The sequence below is a fragment of the Onychomys torridus genome, chromosome 1 (genome assembly GCF_903995425.1).
Source record: "Onychomys torridus chromosome 1, mOncTor1.1, whole genome shotgun sequence".
NCBI lineage: Eukaryota > Metazoa > Chordata > Mammalia > Rodentia > Cricetidae > Onychomys > Onychomys torridus.
The window spans coordinates 47,304,500-47,325,081 of NC_050443.1; the positions used below are offsets into that span (position 1 = coordinate 47,304,500).

Genomic DNA, 20,582 nt, shown 5'->3' on the forward strand with positions numbered 1-20,582 from the left:
ATCATTTACTTGTATCTGTTTTATTTTGTAAACGTCAATTGACGTAATTTACATGTAAACATTTATAACGTAAACATTTATAACAATGCCTGCCACCACTCAATAAATATTTGAAAATGAAACATCTTTGTGAGCTAGGCCCAATTTAAGGAGTAGAGAAATCCAGCCCCTAGCTATACCCTAGTGTGTCCCTTTTCAGCCTCAATCCTCCATGGAATGACCTCAACCAGACTTTTTGACCTCCTAGTGACTTACTATGGAAAGCAGGGATCGTTGTGACCATCTGCAGATCAAAAGTAGCAGCCACCAGCCCTGCAGATGCCCCTCCACCGGTCCTATCACTGGGCCAAGCCCTTTTCACTACTTGACCATTTCCTGGGCCTTTGTAGCAATAATTCCCTTGGGTTCTCCCAACACTGCATTTGTGGGTTTCAGGGGATTTAAAGTGAAAACAAGAAGCTGCTGGGCAGCTGACTTGCACTGTCTGACAGAGTATCATAGACTAGATGGCATAAATAAAAAGCCATGGTTTCTGGTGAGCGCCCTCTTTCTTGGATTACAGATGGTCCCCTTCTCACCACACACAGCCTCACCAGGTTACTTGTGTATATTCAGAAAGCGGGAAGAAACGTGTCTTCTGGTTTTCTGGTGTCTGTACCTTTTTTCATGAGGACAGAAGTTCTCTCAAAGCCCCATCATCGTAACTCATCTAACTTTAATTGCTTCCCTAAAAGCCCTGTCTAAAATCAAGTCACACTCATGGTTATGGCTCAACCTTAGGGCTTCCAGGAGTCTAACTGAACCATGATTCTGGTGTGATGGTTAACACTGAGTGTCTGCCCAACGGGACCTAGAATTCCCTAGGAGACAAGTGTCCGGGCATGCCTGTGAGGGACAGTCTACATTAGGTTAATTAAGGAAGAAGAAGCACCCTAGTATGGACTGGGCTTCTATGCGAAATGCAGAAGAGAAAAAGAACTGAGAATCAGCCATTTTTCCTTGCTTCTTAACTGCAGGTGCAATGTCACCAGCTCTGGTCAGGCTCCTACTGCCATGACTTCCTCACCGTGACCGCCTGTCCCCTCAAGCTCAGAGCCACCCTCAGCCTTTCCTCCCTTAGGCCACTTCTGTCCAGTGTGTTGTCACAGTAGAGGGGAAGGGACAACCACAGATGGCTTGAGGAGAATGTGCATGCTTACTCTTCACAGTGGATGATGGTTCCTCTTCACTGGCGGCTTTGCGGGATCGGGAGACACCTGGGGAATTAGAGCCACCTAAGGGGTATGGCATTCCCAGAGGAGTTAGATCATGAGGGCTGTGGCCTGGTGAGTGGGCTAATCCCTGGATGGATTATCTGGTAGCATTACTGTTGGATAGCAAACTGAGACCCATCAGGTAGGCAACTGTGAGATGCTGGGGATATATCATTAAGAGCATGTATCTTGCCCTGTTCCCTTCCCATAATTCCATCTTTTTATTTCCTGCCTGCTATGTGCCCCTACCATCATAATATTTTGTCCAAGTTTGTAGAACAAGCAACTACAGACTGACATCTCTGGAACTGTGAACTCAAAGACACCTTTCCTTCCTCAAGTTGCTATGAGACATTCTGTCTCAGTGGATTCATACACATCCGTAAGCACTTTGCCTGCTTTCCCAGGCTCTCCGCTCACATGATAGCCCTTCCTCATGACTTTAACTGTGGATGCTCTAAATTCAGTTCAAACACAGATGCTGAGAGATCAGGATTTGTGCTTGATTGGGTCTTGGCGACAGGAATGTACCCATCCTTCCAAGTGATGTTTGAATCTGCAGAAGGAACACTTAAATCTCCAATGCTTTGGGGCTGTCTGGCCCTTTGGAAGCCCAGGGTGTCTCATTGCCCACACAGTGAAGGTACTTTAGGCAAAGTGTCTACTGGTTCTTCCCAGCTTTACTTCCACCTAAAATCCCAGCTTTCCTTAGGCATAGGGGAGGCAGCCTAGCTTACCAGTAAGGGGGTGGGGACCAACTTTCAATGAGACAATAGAGGGATCTTAAAGCCACTGATGGGGACTGATAAAGTTTATTTTTAAATCATGGACCAAAAAAGAATGTGAGTGTTTTAAAGCTTTCAAACTTTGGCTAGGTGTGGTAGCAGCACACATCTGTAATATGCAGGAGTAGAGACAGGAGGATGATTGAGCTTAAGTCCAAAGCTGGAGGTAAGAAGGTCATGAGTTCAAGGCCAGCCTGGGCCACATCATGAGTCTTCAGTCAAAGACAAAAATGACTCCCACTGCCCCCTAATCAGGTTTCAAAACCTATTGTGGTTTGTTGGGTTGGGAATGTGGGCATCAGCCTCATGATGCCAGCTTACAGGGCTGCTTTGCAGAACCATGCTGCCCAGGCACACTGGTGCACATCTGCATGGAGGAGGGTGAGGCTGCACAGGCACACTGGTGCACATCTGCATGGAGGAGGGTGAGGCTGCATGGGCACACTGGTGTGCACACACACATGGAGGAAGGTGATGCTGCACAGGCACACTGGTGTGCACATCTACATGGAGGAGGTGATGCTGCACAGGCACACTGGTGCACATATGCATGGAGGAGGATAATCTATTGCTAGGGTACAAGCATGTTAGGTGACCATGTCTCCTGAATGGCAAGCTCTTGATGGGTTCCTGAGCGTCTCTGATGCAGTCACATGAGCAGGCACAGAGGCCTTCTGAATCAGGACTGAGAGACTCACACTGTCCTCCACTGCCCACAGACACTGACACAAGGACCTGCTGTGGTCCCCAGTGGTCAGGAATGTTTGCTTAGTAAACAGGAGCATGGGGAACCTCTGTTATAACAGTGACAAGAAGAAAGAAGGGGCATGAGCGGAGGACCCCTGTGCAGCTGTCTCCAGTCCTCAAAGAGGCTAGAGCTGGGTTGAAGGCCCCAGTCAGGTGTCTTTAAGAGACCCCACTGCCACCTTTTGGGCCCAGGGCTCTGACTGAGGACTTGTCAGCTCACCTTTCTACCTGAGTTCTCGCTTTCAGCTGCAACCATGTTCTCTGGGACATTTTCTCTGCACTCCATAGTTCTTGCTCAGCTTAGAGTCTGTGCCTGGCTTGAGGCCCGCCATGGACGTGGAGTCAGGAAACACTTGATGAAGTGTTTGTCAGAATAAGAGATTTTCAAGGCCCCTCCCATGTCCCGAGGTGAACCTGCTGGGGGCTGTTCTTAATGAATTGCCTGTTCCAGAAGCCCATGAGCCCTGAGCCAAGGCCATTGGAGGAACATGATGCTGGCTTCTTGGAGGTCCCTCCCACCCAATGGGCCCTGTAGACAAAAAGTGCCATCTTGTTCCCAGGGTGGGAAATCTGCAAAGAATCTCAATGTGCTTGGCTCACACTGGTTGTGGTCTGTTGAATATCAACAGTTATTTATTTTCCCCATCCCCCACCCCACCCCTCTCCTGGTCTGTTTTGGCTTTTACAGAGTATAGCAAACTGTTGGGATAAACTCTTTTGCTTCCAGCTTCTAAATTCCTGGGGAATCTACTCCTTACACTGACAATTTACACTCGGCTCATTTACTGCATCAGTGGTCTTGGCTTATAGGAGCTACTGCTCCAACAAACTCAGAGACCTTCAGTTCCTGATTCAGAACTTACTACATGATTTCCAAAGCCTAGGATCTTGGACATGTCTGGGAAACTGAGCCAAGAGCATCTGTATGTATCCTCGGCTGTGATATTATTATCAGATCGACCATAGAGAGCAAGGCCTAGCGCCCATGACCTCTCCTGAGTCTGACCTATGTCCAAGAACACCCTGAAACAGAACAGTGGCTCGTGGGCTGTTGGAACACACCAGCTAACTCAGTTCACTGGTGGGGTTGCTGCCATGGGTACACCAGCAAGCAGCAAAGCATAGCATAAAGCAGGGTGGGGCTGGGGCTATGGGGGTGCTGGCACTCATGCTTGGCTTGGTGGATGAAGTGAAGGTGACCCACACACACACTCCCCAGATCTTCCACTCCCAGCCATTCTCCTGTTGCAGAAAATTGAACTCCACTACCTCTGCTGACTTGTGCTTTGACTATTACCTCTGAGAAGGCACTGCCTATCCTCAGGCCAAGAGTTCCTTCACTGCTTTCTGAGGGTTCTCTAATTCCAGGGCTGGTGTTGGGGGGCTCCATTCCTGGTGATTTACATTTTGTGTGTGGCGTGAGGTAGGGCTACACCTTTCTTCTGTGTGTAGCTGTCCAGCACTGTTGTTGAAAAGATACTTCTTTGTTTATTGAGTGATGGGGAAGCCCTTGTCAAAAATGAATAAACCCTAACTGTGTGGATTTATTTTTTGGACTTTGAGTCCTGTTCCCATGATCTGTATGTCTATCTCATGTCAGTACCAAACTGTTCTGATTATTCTAAGTTATATTAAGGCTCAATCAGAACAGCGGAACCTTCAGTGATTCACTTTTTAAAAGCTTTCCCTGTCCATTTACTCCTTCATCTAACCTTGGGTGGGCTATTAAATGTCTCAGCTCCCCTGGGCTCTTCTCAGTCAGAGACAGTAAGGCATGGGCGTTTTTGTTGGCAGTAGCATTGTCTACAGTGCTGTTTAGGAAAGGGACCAGTGACCTTCTTTGAGGCCATTGCTCCAATATTCTGCATGGTATAGAAATAAGGACCTTGGATAGCTAGCTCATCTTTCTACCTGGCTGACTCTACAGGACCAGATAGAGAGACTAGAAGCAAGCAGAGCATGTCCTGGTGGGGAAATTGCTAAGACAAGGCAAAGTCTCGGAGAGCAGTCCACTGTGCCTCAGGAGATAGGTGCCCCAAGATGAGACAGAAAGTCATGGGCACAGCAGGTGTAGAGTACAGAGCTTCTGAGTCCCAGGTAGACGGGTCCCTCTGGCCACTTCTCTCACCAGCCTTCTGAAGCCTTACCATAAGCAATGCTTCCTGATTTTTTTCTTAGATCCTATGCTCTCACATGGCTCTGGGGTCCCTCAGGAGACCGTGACTCTATGCAGAAGCTCACCTGCATGGTGAGTGAATCCTGGTGAGTCCCTGATTCCAGAAACAAGCTGAGAGGAGGTGGTCCAAGTGGACCAAGTCATTTGGAGAGAAGAGTGGGGACAGGATCAGTGCTGGGATGAGAATGGAATTTCCTTACTGCAGCTGATGAGCAATTTCTTTTGCCCAATGTGAGGGTTTTTGTTTCTGGGTTGGAGGGTTTCTTGTTTTAGGATACTCTGATTTATTTTTGCCATTTGCTATGACGTATTTGCAGCTCCGGGCCTCAAAACACTCTGGCAGTCATCTATGGCCATGTGCAGAGTGGGGAAAAACATGAGTCACCAGACAGGCACATTCCCGGCTGAGGGTGAACAAGGCCATCCTCTGCCTCCCTGTTTCAACTCTCACCCCACAACAAGTGCCCTTTTCAGCGGGACTTAGTGCCACATGTTTTGCATTTTTGTACCCCACTCCACACACACTTTGTGATTTCACTGTTTCAAATGACTTCCAATCCTGGCATTCAAATGTAGAGTGTTCCTAAGAGCAAGATGCGACAATGTGCCTTATGGAGAGCCTTGTGGAAAAAATCCTAGAGAGGGGGGAGGAACAGCTATGCATTCTTGTTCAAGCATGAATTCCATGGGTGTGTGTTTAATGTGAATGAATCGACAATATATAATAGCAAAGTCTCTCTCTCTATATATATATATATATATCATTATGAATGAGAATTGACAGTAGCTACATTTCATTTGTCACATATTAGACTTTAAGACCTTTGCTCTTAAATGTTGTCCCCAAGTTCAATTGCACCGAATCTCATTGTTTGAATCTTGCACACAGTTGTCAATAAACATGAGCATAAGATACTTGACAGTGACAGGAGCATCAGATGATTAGATAGTAATCACCTCCCTGTCGTGGACTGGCTGAGGGCCCAGTCATGAGTGTGCTGGTGTCGGCACGCTGGGCAGCAGGCAAGGAAAACCTGACTGTTGGCTCACAGGTGGAGCCCCTGTGCATCTGACTGCTAGGCAGCAAGGCCAGCAGCTGCAGGCAGTTTACACACTGTGATTTACTGGCGAAAAACTGGGTTTATACAGTTGTGCGGTGTTTACTCTCAGAGTCTAGAGCAGATCAAACAGATAGTCCTGAGTTTATGAATTATAAGCTTACATGCAGCTCTCTACTGAAAAAGAAAGTAATTAAGCCTCTTCACCTGATTTCTTCTCCAACAGGGTGTTCCTATGGAAAGACGAGGGAGGGTCCATGTGTGGTCAGCATGGCTGGGGAGGTGGGTAGAGGGCTCTGGTGGCATGCTTCTCTCCTCTGGAAGAATGTATTAAACATCCCCTGGCACTAGATGAACTCATTATTGTCCTTGAATTCTACACTCAGCATTTGATTTGTGCTTTACTCCTGTTTATCCAGGGGTTCAGTAGAGGCGGGACGAAGCCCTATGTAAGTACACATGTAGTTTTGTCTTTGATGGAGTTAACTGGGAGCATGCTACATCACTGGATTCCTGGAGCGCTGTACACCCTGGATGGTGATCCAGTGGGGTCTTGTTTTTGTCTTCCAACTCTGAAAGTGCTATGTCATCTAGAATAAATGAAATATACAGTATGTTAATTAATGGTATAAAGTTTAAGTCCAATATAATAAATTGATTTGGTCTCTTTTGATTTACATTTTATTTATTTATTTATATCAGGGTGGACATGCCCATGCAGTGGTGAATGAGGTCAGATGACAGCTTGTGGGAGCTGGTCCTCTGTCCTCACTATGTGGGTTGTGGGGATCACACTCAAGTCTTCAGCCTTAGAAGCAACCACTTTTACCTCCTGGTCCATCTCAGTAGCCCCACTGGAGCTCCTAATAAGGTGAAAAGGGAAAGGCTTTTAGGAAGCTCTCTAATCCCTTTAGCACATCCCAGAGGTAACTACCACTGAGACTGGAATATGTCTCTCTTGAGTCCTATCTTTAGGCTTATGAACATTTGGCCTTAAATAGAAGAAACCTTTGCTTTATTACATCTACTTCTTTATGGAAGTACACATTAAGATTTATGAAAATATTCTCTGCCCAGGCTTATTCATTATTGTCCATTAGGCAAGTTTTGGGGGAAGTGTCAGCTGCCACTGAGGTGTTGGAGGCAGAGTGTCCTTCATTTGTATCCTGCTCCAGTGTTGATAGTCAATCTTGATTACTAACTTCATTAGCTGGAGACAAGGCAAGGCAAATAGTCAGTCCCACCTCTGAGTGAGTCCATGAGGGCATGCCCAGAGAGGTCGAGACCATGGTGGCTTTGACCTAACCAATGGCTCACTCATTACTAGACCTAAAACTGTTGAGGGGTGGTGGGACTGCAAGGCAGGTCCTGGTGGAGGAGGCGGGTCCCTGGGAGTGTAACTTTGAGTGAGGAGATCTTGCCTGGATCCCTTCCTGCCTTTGCTATGCTTCCTGCTTTCTGTGGAGAGATCAGCTCTGCTCCACCATGCCTATCTGCCACTGGTGAGCAGCCTCGACACAGTCTCACACCTGAAGAACTAGCCATCCAAAGACTGACACCTCTCAGAAGGTGAACTGGTCCAGCCAAACCTTCTCCTGGAGACATCTCTCTAGGGAGTTTGTCACGGTGAGGAGAGACTAACACAAGCCCCAACTAGCTGTGTACCTGACTACATCTTCTTCCATAGGGACGGGTCAGGCAGCTTTGTTCCTGGAGGGACACTGCTGATGGGTGACAGTTGCCTTTCTGCTTCCCTTTCGTTCCAAGGAGCCATGCACACATGCAGGGCTGATGTTTTCAAATGAGTCCTGCTATGATTGCTTTTGTGGAGAATTGAGTAAGAGACCTTGCTGACAGGAGCTGCAGTTAGAGGGGCGACTCTGCAGCGTGAAGTTCGCAGAGCAATGCTGCAGTCTTTGCATTTTAAGTAAGTTGATGCAGAGAAAACTATTTTTTCCTGTAATACAAACGTGGACTTTGGTGGCCTTTTCCAGTTTGGTGCTTTCTGGAGCCTGAGGTGATCAAGGTTTGTGTTGGTTAGCTTCCCAGTGCTGGGATGAAGCCCCAAAAGAAGCATCTTTGGTGGAGCAGAGGTTTGTTTGGGCCATGTCTGTAGAGGTGCTGGTCGGTGTCCATCAGATCCATTGCTTTTAGGCCTTCTGAGCTAGTTCTGGTGCAATGGTTGGAGTCCCATGGCCAGGGAGCAAAAAAGGAGAAAGGGACTGAGCCCTACAACCCTTTCAGGAGCATGTCCCCAAGGACCAGGACCGAGAGGCTCCCCACCACACCCACCACCTCCCAGTAATGCCACCGAAGTGACCTCCACTCCTGGGCAGCTGGGAAACCTTAGGTACAGACTATACCAGGGCATCCCTGGTCTCCAGGACCCCTACCCTAGCTTTGAATACTGGTGGCCTGTTTTCCACAGAAGCTCCTTGGTTTAATTACCATTTATTTACCCAGCAGATCTCACATTGCTGGCAACCTGGGATTTTCTCCAGTCTTTGTTTACACATGCTAAGCATTTCGACACCCTTGCTTATAACCTCACACAGCTCTTGTGTTTGGTGATGGGGCTATTTTCTTTTATGTGTTTTCTTTTGCTGGGTTTTATCACCAGGCTGGTGGTAATGATTGTGATCAATCATTAAAAGCAATGGCCCTTAATCCACCCTTGTGCAAGAGGATTCTTATAAATAAACTGATCCTTTGTTTTCTAGTTGGGTTTTTTTTTTTTTTTTAAATCCAAGCATCTGCACCTTGGAAAAATTAAAATGCAATTATTGGAGGGCTCTTTGCTGGCTGTTGCTCATAGTGCTGCATGCTACCCAATTAAAGCAGAAAGCCCATTCTGCCAGCTCAGAGTGCAGAGGGTTGCTGGGACCCAGCAAAGTATTTGTGTGCCATTTAAGGTCTGCTGGTTCAGCAGCAGAGCCCACAGCAGGCATGCTCAGGACAGCAAGCTCAGCACAGCTGGCCATATTAAGCCTCCCTTCTCTCTTACCACCATGTGACTAATTTAGAATGTATGCTTCTGATTGCCTGTAATTGATTCATTGACCCAGAATGGCTGTAACCTGTGTTACATACTGCAGTGTGTGTGTGTGTGTCTGTGTCTGTGTCTGTGTCTGTGTCTGTGTCTGTGTGTCTGTCTGTCCCATGCACACACCCTCAGTGTTGTGTAGCAGCATACCATCTACTTACTGGTGGGCTGCCAGCAGCAACCCACAAAGCATTTTAAAACAGAACCAGAGAAATGGCGACCGGCGGCCAGATTGCATCCTTTCTGGGTGATGTTTTCTTTCAACCCATTGTCTGCGTTGTTGGATTGTTAAGTCCACATGCATAAAATGCATTTGCAGGCCAAAATAGCATTTAATTTATTTCTTTGTTGCTGCTTTTACATTCTGCAACCTTGGCCAAGCATGTTACATATGTTCAGAGAACAACAGTCCTGTGGTACAGCATGGCCGCTCATCCTGTGGAGTGTGGAATGTGCCACCCACTGGTAGCCCCAGAACTGCATATCTGCAAGGCCTGCATGTGACACCCCTCTGTACCCCATGGAGGGGACCCAGAAAGAGGGAATGCCCTGTGTGTGCCTGAACTTTGTGCCAGCTTGATAACGTTTTTCTTTGTGATGCTGAGAACCAAACCCAGTCCCTCACATAATCAGTAAGCCCTTTACCTCTAAGCCTACTGAAAACCCTGGTTTCCTTTTTTATAGTGCTCTCAGGCGTTGTTTCCCCCTCTTGCTCCAAAGGGGGAGGGTAAGTGTGACCACAAATAGCAAATAGCACCAGAAGCCTTCTGACACCCAGAGCTGGCTTCATGCTAAGAAGATGAGTTTATTTCTAAGTGGGGAGGGGGAGGCCATTTTTAATGAGATAATTCCCCACAGATAATCTTCCTTGTTCTATGACAAATCCTTCCCTCCTGTGACATTGCAGGGAGATTAGTGGAGTCCTGAGTTCCAGCAAGATGGAGCTTAGCAGGTGGACTGTTGGTACCCATGGCGGTAGTGAATAGGCATTTCTCCCTCAAGTGATCACAGCATGGTGCTGAGCCAGAAAATAAAGAGCAGCCATGTTCCTCCTCCAACTCTCTGACTACTGCTGCACAGCCGTGGTGTTACCCAACGTGACCTCACAAGAACAGTTAGGTCCCTCCTCTAGTCTACCCAGACCTGCATGAAGGGCAGCCTGCACAGGGGTCGGTGACCAATGATAGGGGAGGCCAGAGGGCAGGCACACAGAGACCTTGCTGCCATAAGCCCTGGAGTACCTGGCTGGAACAGGATGGACATCCTGGGGACAGACAGAGCAGAAGTACAGAGAGCTGTTGTGGAGGACAGGAAACCTAGAGCCAGCCTGCCTAAGTGGGGCTTCCTCTCCCCGCTCTGTGCACTGGAACCTTGCTCTCCTCAGCCATCCCTGCTGTTCACATGGAGCCCTCACCAGTGAGCCTTCTTCCCAGGGAAACTCCAGGCCCTCCTCCAGCAGCTGGCTTACTGATGCCCACCCAGATCTCCTCCATTTGCATGCTGCCTCTGTTCATCCTCCTACCCTGGGCTGCTTTTGTTCCTGAGGGTCAGAATTAGGGAGAAGGCAAAAGTACAAAACTCAAGGATGTCCTTTTCAAGGACGTGTATGTGCAAGGACATCCTCCTTAAATCCCGAGCATGGCTTACTTTCCTTTGCCAGTCTCTCGCTCTGAGCCCTGAATGCCAAACCATGTGACCCTGGGAAAGTCTCTCTCCCTTTCTGAACTTGGTTTGGGTTGCCTCTGTTCTCAGTGATGAAAATGGAATTAGATGCTTTGATAAGCCACTCAGCACTCTACCTGACCCACGTCGAGGGCTTGTTGGATGTTTGTGGTCACTGTTGTTAGTTATTATTGGATGCATGCAAAAGCATCCTGCACAAGCCAGTCTCAGGGGAGCTCCGGGCCTGCAGGCCCAGCCTGGTAGACAAGAGTGTCCCCATTTGCTCCTTTCCAAGTGGTGCGTGATTCTGACTATGTGGGCTTTCCTGGAAGTCAGGGCCTCCCCATTCTGAAGAGGATGTGTTCTGTGTCTCTGTTGCAGGAATTGCTTACTTAGGAGGCGTGTGCAGTGCTAAGAGGAAATGTGTGCTTGCCGAAGACAATGGTCTCAATTTGGCCTTTACCATCGCCCATGAGCTGGGCCACAAGTAAGTATCAGACTCCAATGTTCTGCCTCCTTCCTTCTCCAAACCCATTTCCCACTTGAATTCCCAGAGCCCCGGGACACAGAAGCTCTGCACCTTCACTGTTTCTGTAATAAAAAAGGGCCACCTCGCAGACCGACTCTTGAGTGTGGAAATGTTAATGTGAAGTATATTTATTGATTCTCAAAGCCAGCAGTGAAGTCTTCTGGGCATCTTCGTTAGTTGCACTAATTTTCCGAGCTCAGCATGGTCTTTCAATTCACTCCAAGGACATCCTTCGAAAACGGTCGGATTTACCGTTAGAACATTTGCTTTCTCTTTTCTTTTCGGTCACTTCCAAAGCCCCGCTTTCTGAATGGAGAATGCAATGTCTCCATTTGGGAGAATTAGCAGCAACTGCCTTTGCATATGGAAGGAAAGTCTTTCATATTTTAATATGAAGTAACCCTAAAGCCCCAGAGCCCAAAGGTGCCTTCTGGAGAATCTGGGGCAGCCTCCTCCATGTTCAGAGGAAGAAAGTGGGTGTTAGAAGGGCTGCAGTCACCTGCAGGAAGTCTCAGGGGCAGATAGCCAGCCTATTCTGCAACTGTGGCCTGAAAGTTTACCCTTTCTGCTAGAAAGGATGTCTGTTTTATGTTTCTCTGAAGGGAAAAACTGTGATATGACTGTGTAAGAACTTGAAAAAAAATTAAATTGAGGAAACCTGAGCATGCAGAACAGTGGGAAAATTTATATTGGATTGTATAGAACACAAGTGGAAATCGAGTTCTTGGGAAATGGTTGTAAAAGTTTGCTAATGACCTCCACAGGAAGGGGTTCAGGGCCTTCTCTGTTATGTCCAGGTGCTGCAAGAGCAAAGCCAGTGTACACAAAGGATGGAAAAGCAGTTGTTTTTCCGAAGCAATAGCGATGTCTCAGGCCTTTCTTTCTCATCTGTTCTGTTTATCTGGTCCCATTTGTAGGCAGTTGGCTCCTCTGGGCTTGCTGGGTACCATGATGTGGGCACAGAGAGGGAGAACATGCTGTGTGGATGTTGTGTACGTAGCACAAGAACCATGTATTTATTGACCTGGGTCTCACAAAGTCAGCCATTGGCCCTGATGTACATCCTTGTTACATGATCATGCCGCTTCCTGACTGTTGGTGACAGTACTTGGCCCTTGTGAATTTTTTTCATTGCGTTTCTATCACTGCTTTCCAGTAGTTAAAACTCGGTATCCTAGTGACTCACTAGGGCTAGGGGTGAGCATAGATCACCATGGCCTTGGTGGGCATTTTCTGACCACTGAAGAACCAGCAAGCCAACTCAGCAAATGAGTCAGCTGCCTGAGGACTGTAGGAATGCAGAACCGGAGCTGGGGGGGGGGGGGCATCTGGGTCGAATAAGATTATCTGAAGGAGCTGGAGAAATGGCTCAGGGGGGATAGTGCTTGCCACTCAAGCATGTGGCCTGGGTTCTTTTCTTCAGAGCCCAGGTAAGCCACTGAGGTAGCATGCATCTGTAATCCCCACGTTCCTGTGGTAAGTCGGAGCACGCAGAAACAGCAGACTCCCTGGAAGTTCACAGGTCAGCTAGCCTGTTGTACACAGCAGTGAACATGAGATCATAACTGACACCTGGGCTGTCCTCTGAGGAGAGAGACAGACAGACAGACAGACAGATTGTTTTTAAGGAGGCTGGAGCATACCCTTTAGCTATAGACTGTGTACGGTTTCTTGGACAGTTCTTTATAGCTTGCTACTAACCTCTAATTACCTACAAAAACAAACACTATTGTGAGTGGAAGCCAATAAACTACTGAGCAATGGTTAAGAGCATGTACTGCTCTTTGCAGAGGACTCAGGTTTAATTCCCAGCACCCACATCTGGCTGTTGGCTGCAGTTGTAGGGTATCTGATGTCCTCTGGCCTCCACAGACCCCTATCCAAATGTGGTGTACAGAAAACCATGCAGGCACACATACATACACATAAAAAAGGATAAAGAAAAAAGATGATTTGAGCTACTGGTACATGAATTAGTGTCCTGTGGCAGCATCCAGCACCATAGTCTGCACTACGGTGCTATTTGCACACACACTGGGACACACAGAGGCACACGAAGGTATCTCTTCCTTGAGTATGAAAGCACACAGGCCTTTGCTTCCTGGTGAAAGCTGGGTCACATACTAGTGGCTTAGCACAGGAGGTCTGCAGAGGTGAATGGCCAGACGCAGGCATCTGTCAATACCCTTTAGCTATATATAGACTGTGTACAGTTTCTTGGAGAATTCTTTACAGCTTGCTGCTAACCTCTAATTACCTACAAAAACAAACACCATTGTGAGGGAAAGCCAATAAACCCTGCCAGCACTGGGCCGCTTCCTAGCCTGGTGATTACAGTTTTCCCAAGGAAGTCTGTTGTCAGAGTAGTGTCTTTGTGGAGAAGTAGCACCCTACCCACCCCAACTTCCACCTGCGGAGCCACATAGCCCCTCTCTAAAGTCCCCTCTGGGCTCCCTAGTTCAGGACAGTGGGGGATGGGCCATGTGGACTGCTTAGAAAAGGGAAGGCTTGCATGACATATCAGCAAAGCCAAGGGCCAAAATGCTTGGGAGACGTCAAACCCGAAATGGATCCTGGATAGAGGGGGCAGTCCAACTCTGCGCCCTTTCACAGACTGAGAGGGTCCCCAGGTCACTGATACACTTGTCCTCACCGACGGAGTACTGATAAGGGGATGGTCTGGATCTTTATACTGGGTCTTAGTGGCCCTTCCTTTTCCTTACCAGCATGCCTCCTATCAGACCCCCTGTGAACAGCTGCCCTCCGATCCCACCTGCAGATGGAAAATTCACCTTCCATGTGGGCCACACACTCAATAGGTCAACCAGTGAACCAACTGACTTCATGATTTTGCTTCTGATTTGATTTTAAGGAAAAAAAAAAAGCTCAAGTGGAGGGGGTAGGGGGTCGGGGTAGAGGGAAGAGGGTGTCTTTTCAGCAGTGAGGTCACCAGCATCCAGCAATGGTGCTTTCCTCCTTATTCTTTCTCAGGGATCTCTTTGCATGTATGCATAGTTTTATCTTATTTAAAAAACTATTTTATGTGTATGCATGTTTTGCCTGCATGTATGTCTGTGTACCCACGAGCTTGACTGCTGTCCAAGGACATGAGAAGAAGATGTTGGGCTTGGCTGTGGTGGTGCACACCTTTAATCCCAGCACTGGGGAGGCAGAGCCAGACAGATCTCTGTGAGTTCGAGACCAGCCTGGTCTACAGAGCGAGATCCAGGACAGGTGCCACAGAGAAGCCCTGTCTCAAAACAACAAAAAGGATGTTGAATCCCCTGGAACTGGAAATGCAGACAGTTGTGAGCTGCTGCCATGTGGGTGCTGGAACTCAAACCTGGGTCCTCTAGGAGAGCAGTGGGTGCTCTAAACCCCACATGGTTTTATCTTAACTAGTCAAAGTTGATTTATTTGGGACCATAAAATCTCGAACCCAATTTGCAATCAACCTCATCCTCCACCATAAGTTACATAGACAGTTCTTGCATTGGCAATGCATCCACAGAGGACATGAATTAGTAACATACCAATGATGTTTAGGCCGAATCAGAACTCATTCACTAACCTTGTACTATTGGGCGGTGCTGTGTAAGATGCTTCCCAATCCACTAAGTGAGTGAGTCAGTCTACTGAGGTAGATATTGCTTAGCTCTTACCTTAGAACCAGAAGTTGGGAAAACTAGCACTGAATTTGTTGTTGTTTTAGTATTTCATACATATATACATATGTTTTTAATCTACCTCTCCCTCCCCTTCAGTGTCTTCTATGGGTGCCCCACCACTATTCCCTCCCAATTTTGCTGCTCTTTGTTTCTTTTAACCCATTGCATCTGCCTCATGCTGCCAGTATGTGCATGCGCACAGGCCATTCACTGGAGGGGTAGCCTTTCAGGATCCCCCTCTCTGAAGAAAACTGACTTCTTCTCAGTAGCCATCAGCTGCCAATAGCTCTGTGGTGAGGGGTAGGACATGGTGACTCTCTCCTCCATCCACACTGAGACTTTGTCCGCCTTGAGCATGTGTGGGGTCTCATGCATGCATGCAGTCACAGCTCCTGTGAGTTCATGTGTGCAATTACTCTGTTGCACCTAGAAAATACTGCTTCTCTGTAGTCAGCTTCTGCTTTGGAGTTACAGTCTTTCCAACCCCTTCTCCATGATGATCCCTGAGCCTTGGGAGAAGGGAGTGTGCTATAGATGTCCTGTTTGTGGTTTTATCCTCTGCGGATAGACCAGTCTCTATTGATCACAATCTGCTGCAAAGAGAAGCTTCTCTGATGAGGATTGGTGCTGCTCTACCGATGGGTATAAGTACTCAGAAGGCAGGTTACTATCATGTCCACTTAGTAGAATAACAGCTGTAGGTTCTCCTGGAGGTCCTCTGACCTACCCAGCCATGGGCTCTTTACCCCATTAACTGTGCCAGTCATGAATTCAATCTTGTGGAACTGTTCTTGAATCCAGTCAGAAGGTGATTGGTTACTCCCATGACATTTGTAGCACTGGTTTTTGTTTTGTTTTGTTTTTTGTTTTAATTTATGGTCTCAGGGATGGAGAGATGGCTCAGCAGATTAGAGTACTTACTTGAGTTCGGTTCCCAGCACCTGTGTCAAGCAGCTCACAACTGCCTGTAACTCCAGCTCCAGGGAATTCAATACCCTCTTCTGGCTTTCTTGGGCCCCTGTACACCATGACATGTACACTCAGACACAGACACACAGACACACAGACACACAGACACACACACACACACAGACACACAGACACACAGACACACACACACACACACACACACACACACAGAAAATAAAATGCAAGGTCTCTAGTAGGCATGATTTGGGGTCACTTATATGATAATGCATTTGATATAAAATAGACCATTAAAATAAGGGTCCAAATAATAAAAGGTAAGTGATAAGAATAGAGCTTGTTGGCTATTCAAAAGTCAAGATACCATCTGTTGAAGGGAAATAAATGCTACAGGGCAGCTGTTGACTAGCTGGGCAAAGAAAGTAAACATCGTTCACAGGGCTTGAGTACTACTGATGATATTGAAATCATTCTGACCTTCTACCCTGATCTAGAAGGCTGGAGGTACCAGACCTGGCCATGATGGATGCCAGAGGGGCTCCAGATGCTGGGAGAGGTTGTGAAAGCCTTGGAGGGGTTTGCTTTCTTTGCTGCCTGGAGCATGAGTGGGCTAGGAGCTGTTCTCAGGCTGGCAACAGTCTGATCTCTTAAGAGAGTGTCTTTGGCCTTGGTTGCCTGCTTGCCCATAAAAGACTGTCCTGGCCAGCAGCACCATGCTGCTTTGGTTCTGGTGAATAGATACACTAGCCATATACTTTTAGGGAAGACAGCCATCTCCTCGTCTTCTAGGGACCACTTAAGAACCCCGTGGTAAACCAGGTATATTTTGGCGTGTGGCCTGCTTTGCCCTTCTCCCCCTGCAGTGACCACTGGAGGTAGCATCTAAGCCTGGGAAGATGAAGATTGCTGTAGTAGATCCCTTTCACCTCAGAGGTATGTGCTACCAACTGCTAGTTGATAGGGTGTGATCCATGAAGGGATGGGGGCATTCTGTGTACTGTGACAACCCATATGGACCAACATGGTCCAAGAAATTGAGATCCCCTGTGTGGAGGTGCAGGTAGGTGCTGGTCAGTCTGTGGTTTTAGAGAGAAAGAGGAATGGCCAGAAGTAAGCATTTCTTCTTCCCTTTCAGGCTCGACCCTCATTAGTATTGGAAGACTGTCGTCTCACTTGATAAGGGATATGTCAGACCCCTACTGACTGAAAATGAGGCCAAAAATTCAGGGATACCTTCTTGGGTCAATAAAGGAGTTGGTAGAGATTGCAGTGTGACCTTAAGATGATTGCATATGCATATATACGTGTGTGTGTGTGTGTGTGTGTGTGTGTGTGTGTGTGTGTGTGTGTGTAGATAGACTGTATGTCAGAGCTGAAGTTGTAGTGTAAAATGAGTCTATGAGAGTTGGTGTAACCCTCTTATATTTTGAGAGGTCATGTCAAATGTGGCAGTGAGGGCCAGGAGAGGCTCATGGTTGGTGAGAGCTTGTCAGTGGGAGTCAAGGAAAGCACCGGAGAGAGTTGATATTCTAGGCTAATGTAGCACATATGCATGCAGAGTATGTTCATGCAGAGGATGCAGTGTGCCTTTCAATGGGGTAAGGCAGAGTGGCCCTGGGTGATGTCTAAAGATGGAGTCTTCTAGGTGGGATGGTGGGGAAATGAAAATTTCACATCCTGAATGCTCAAGAAAAAAAAATAATGCATATACTGTGTCTTTATATGTAGGAATAGTGATTTCCCTTAGCAGAAAATAATCTTTGTTTGTTGAATGTAGGAGCTTTTTTAGATAAGCCTGAACTGGATTGGGGTGAACCAGTGTCTACCTGGAAATCCTGTACAAACTCTGCATCCTCTGCCAACACCGGGAACTGAAGGAAGTCCTCTCAAATGCCATAAATACCTCTCGTGAGGCCAGCCTCTTGCTTCTGACCCTCAGAGTGATTGTCTCCTTGTCCTTGGGTTTTTTCTGGCATCTCTTTGCCCTTCAGAGAAGAAGTTTCTCCCTGTTCTGAAAATTGTGCCTTCTCTGGTCAGTAGGCTGAGTCTGTAGTTCCCTCAAATAAAGTTGTCCTCATAGAAGCCTGGGCCTGGGCTTAGAAGACATCTGAGTAGTGCTCTACATCAGTGCACCTGGGGTATGTGGAGACACCAGTGATCATACATCTCCACAGTCAACTGGATCACTTGTCCTAAGGAGAAGTCTTAGCAAGGCTCTCTAGGAAGCTCTCTGCATCCCAGGTGAGACCCACAGGAGACACAGCATCACTCAGGGTCCATCAATGTTCTTTCTAGCACCAGGCACCTACTTGCTTCTACCTCATACTCCTACGTCCCTGTCCTCCCGAGGCTCCTTCTGTATTGAGCAATAGTGCTGCTGAAAACAGTTTTGCCTTCTAGGACCCTGTCATCCTGAGTTTGCATGCGCTTTCTCTGCTAGTCAACCAGCCAGTCACACTGTAAGTGGGTTTCATCTGGATGTCTTCCAACTGTCACCTCCTTTAGTAAGTGTACACCACAGAGCCTAAAATAACCTTGACGATCTGGATGTTGGAAAAGAAGGGGCTGACTGGCAGATGGAAGTGTGGAGGGCACAGTCTCATATCAAATGCCCTGGTAAAGAACTGTGTTTAGCCATCTAGATGTCACATAAGCACCTGTAGACACAGGTTATACATGGACTCAGTCAAGCTCCTTGTACCCATCCACCTTGAGGCACAGATCCACACACCATCATGGTACTGGCATGAATAGAATGTTTGGAAGAATGAACAGAGCCAGGGACAGCACAGGTGCCTGATGTAACAGGACCCATGACTCTAGCAGGTCACATGACACTTCAGAACTGGACCCTCTTCACTCTAGGCGCTTCCTGCCAGGGCGTGCCGTTACAGAGGTGAGCTGAGGACAGTGGTGTCAGGAGGAAAGGCAGCTGACCATGTCCTCAAGGACTTCTTGACTGCTGTGCTACTCAAAACATAAAGGATCCAACCCCCAGGTCACGGAGCCGATGGGAAGTAGGTGGAAGCATTTCTGGAGCAGAGGGGAGAGAAGGGGAGTGGCGGGTGGGGAAATGTTCTCATAACTGGAGCAGACACAGTTCAAATGAAAAGGAATTGTCTTGGCCCCAGAACGGGAAGGAAAGCAAAACCGTAATCCAGATGTGGGAGGCGTGGAAGCTTGCCTGTAATTTGTATTAAGGAAGAATCGCCTGGTACAATGTGAGGGATGCCGAGGGAGCGCATACAGTTCTGGGCTGGCAGGTAGCCTACTGTCCGCCCGTGCAGTGTGTCTGGCTTGTGTGTTCTACCTGGTAGGTAGTGGGCACAGCACACCATCAGATGGGCTAGCCTTATAAGGAAGACACTACAGAGACTGAAAATGTCACAACTGATGGGAAACATTGGGGGTGTACTTTAATTCTAGATAGAATTAAGACAGTTGGTCCACTCAGAGCTTAGCCCTCTTGAGGACCGAGAAGGGGACATCATCTCCTCACAAGGACACGGTGTCTTGGGTCCGGTGGTTGCACAGGGTTTTCTGGCAGGTTCCTTGCTGGTCCTCCAACGTCATCCCCATCTCCTAGTCAGCTTCCACAGACCCTGGGAGACTACTGCTCCATCCTTGTTTACTAAAGGATCATTGTGGTGGTCACTACCTGCAAGTACTAAGGAAGTCCCTTGATGGGGGGGGGGGAGTCTCAGAGAGATTTAGAGGTACAGTTTCCTTTCTCTTATCCCCTCACCCCCATCAAAGTCAGTGTCTAGCATCCATTGTTGGGTATGGCTTTATTATCCAAATTCAGATAGGCACATGACATGCTGACCTCATTTCCTTTTATGTATTTGTCCATATTGCAATGTTTTTGCTGCTTAGAATCTCAGAGCTTGCTATGTAAGTCAACCTGTGCTGACTTCCATGGCATCTCGCAGAGTAGAAAACACTAATGTCTCATGGATTCCCAGTGTGGCTAGCCCAACACTCCGCCCATGTTTCTTCCCCCTTCTCCTCCCCTTCTCTAATGGTCCTGCATCCTTTCCACGATGGGAGCTTTGAGTGGAGTTGCTGCAGTGTTGGGCACATCAAGGATGCTTTCGTACGTGGCTTTTCTGCCCCCTCGCTCCACTCCTCCTCATCCAGTATTCAGGCTGCAGAGACATTACAGTGCTCCCTTAGCCTTCTGAACGTGCCTGTCGGAAGTCTGTATGAGGAGAAGACACTTCTAGCCTTCTGGGAATCCCAGAGCCCTGTCCTTGAAAGAACCTTGACCATGGCATTCCTCAGTCTGCCCAGGCCAGGCCTGACACTTTGCTGCAGCGCGAGGAACCACTAGAAAGTCGCTGAGGAGTCCATCAGCAAGCCGGCCAATGTAGTCCCACCTGCATGCTGAGCAGTGTGAACCAGCAGCTATTAGCTGGATGCCATTGCTATGATAGAAAACCCAGCTGCGAGAAGGCACCTCTGCCCCAGAGTGTCAGTTCTGTAATAAGGCTGTGCACGCGTCTGTATTGGTACCCATCTTTACCCCAAGAATGACGCCTGTTTGATTATCTGCTGGATTGCCATGCCCAAAACAAAGTCATCTGACATGGTGCGCACAGATGGCAGGAGAGTTGAGTTTAGCTGAAGAGCTCCATCTGCAGCCCCTCCGAGCTCCCTTCCAAAACGGGCCCTGCCAGGAGTTAGATGAGATCCAATTTTCTCCTTAGATTGCCAAGACTCCTGGCAGCTTCC

The 20,582-nt window shown here is 47.8% G+C and overlaps 1 protein-coding gene across 1 annotated transcript in view; it reads left to right on the forward strand.

Annotated features, from left to right (window-relative positions):
• The window catches only part of Adamts17 (ADAM metallopeptidase with thrombospondin type 1 motif 17), a 327,342-nt gene that overhangs the window by 128,809 nt on the left and 177,951 nt on the right, over positions 1-20,582 (forward strand). Inside the window, exon 8 of the mRNA XM_036196825.1 lies at positions 11,106-11,211. Within this exon, the coding sequence (XP_036052718.1) occupies positions 11,106-11,211 (106 nt within the window). The remainder of the gene's footprint in view (positions 1-11,105; positions 11,212-20,582) is intronic.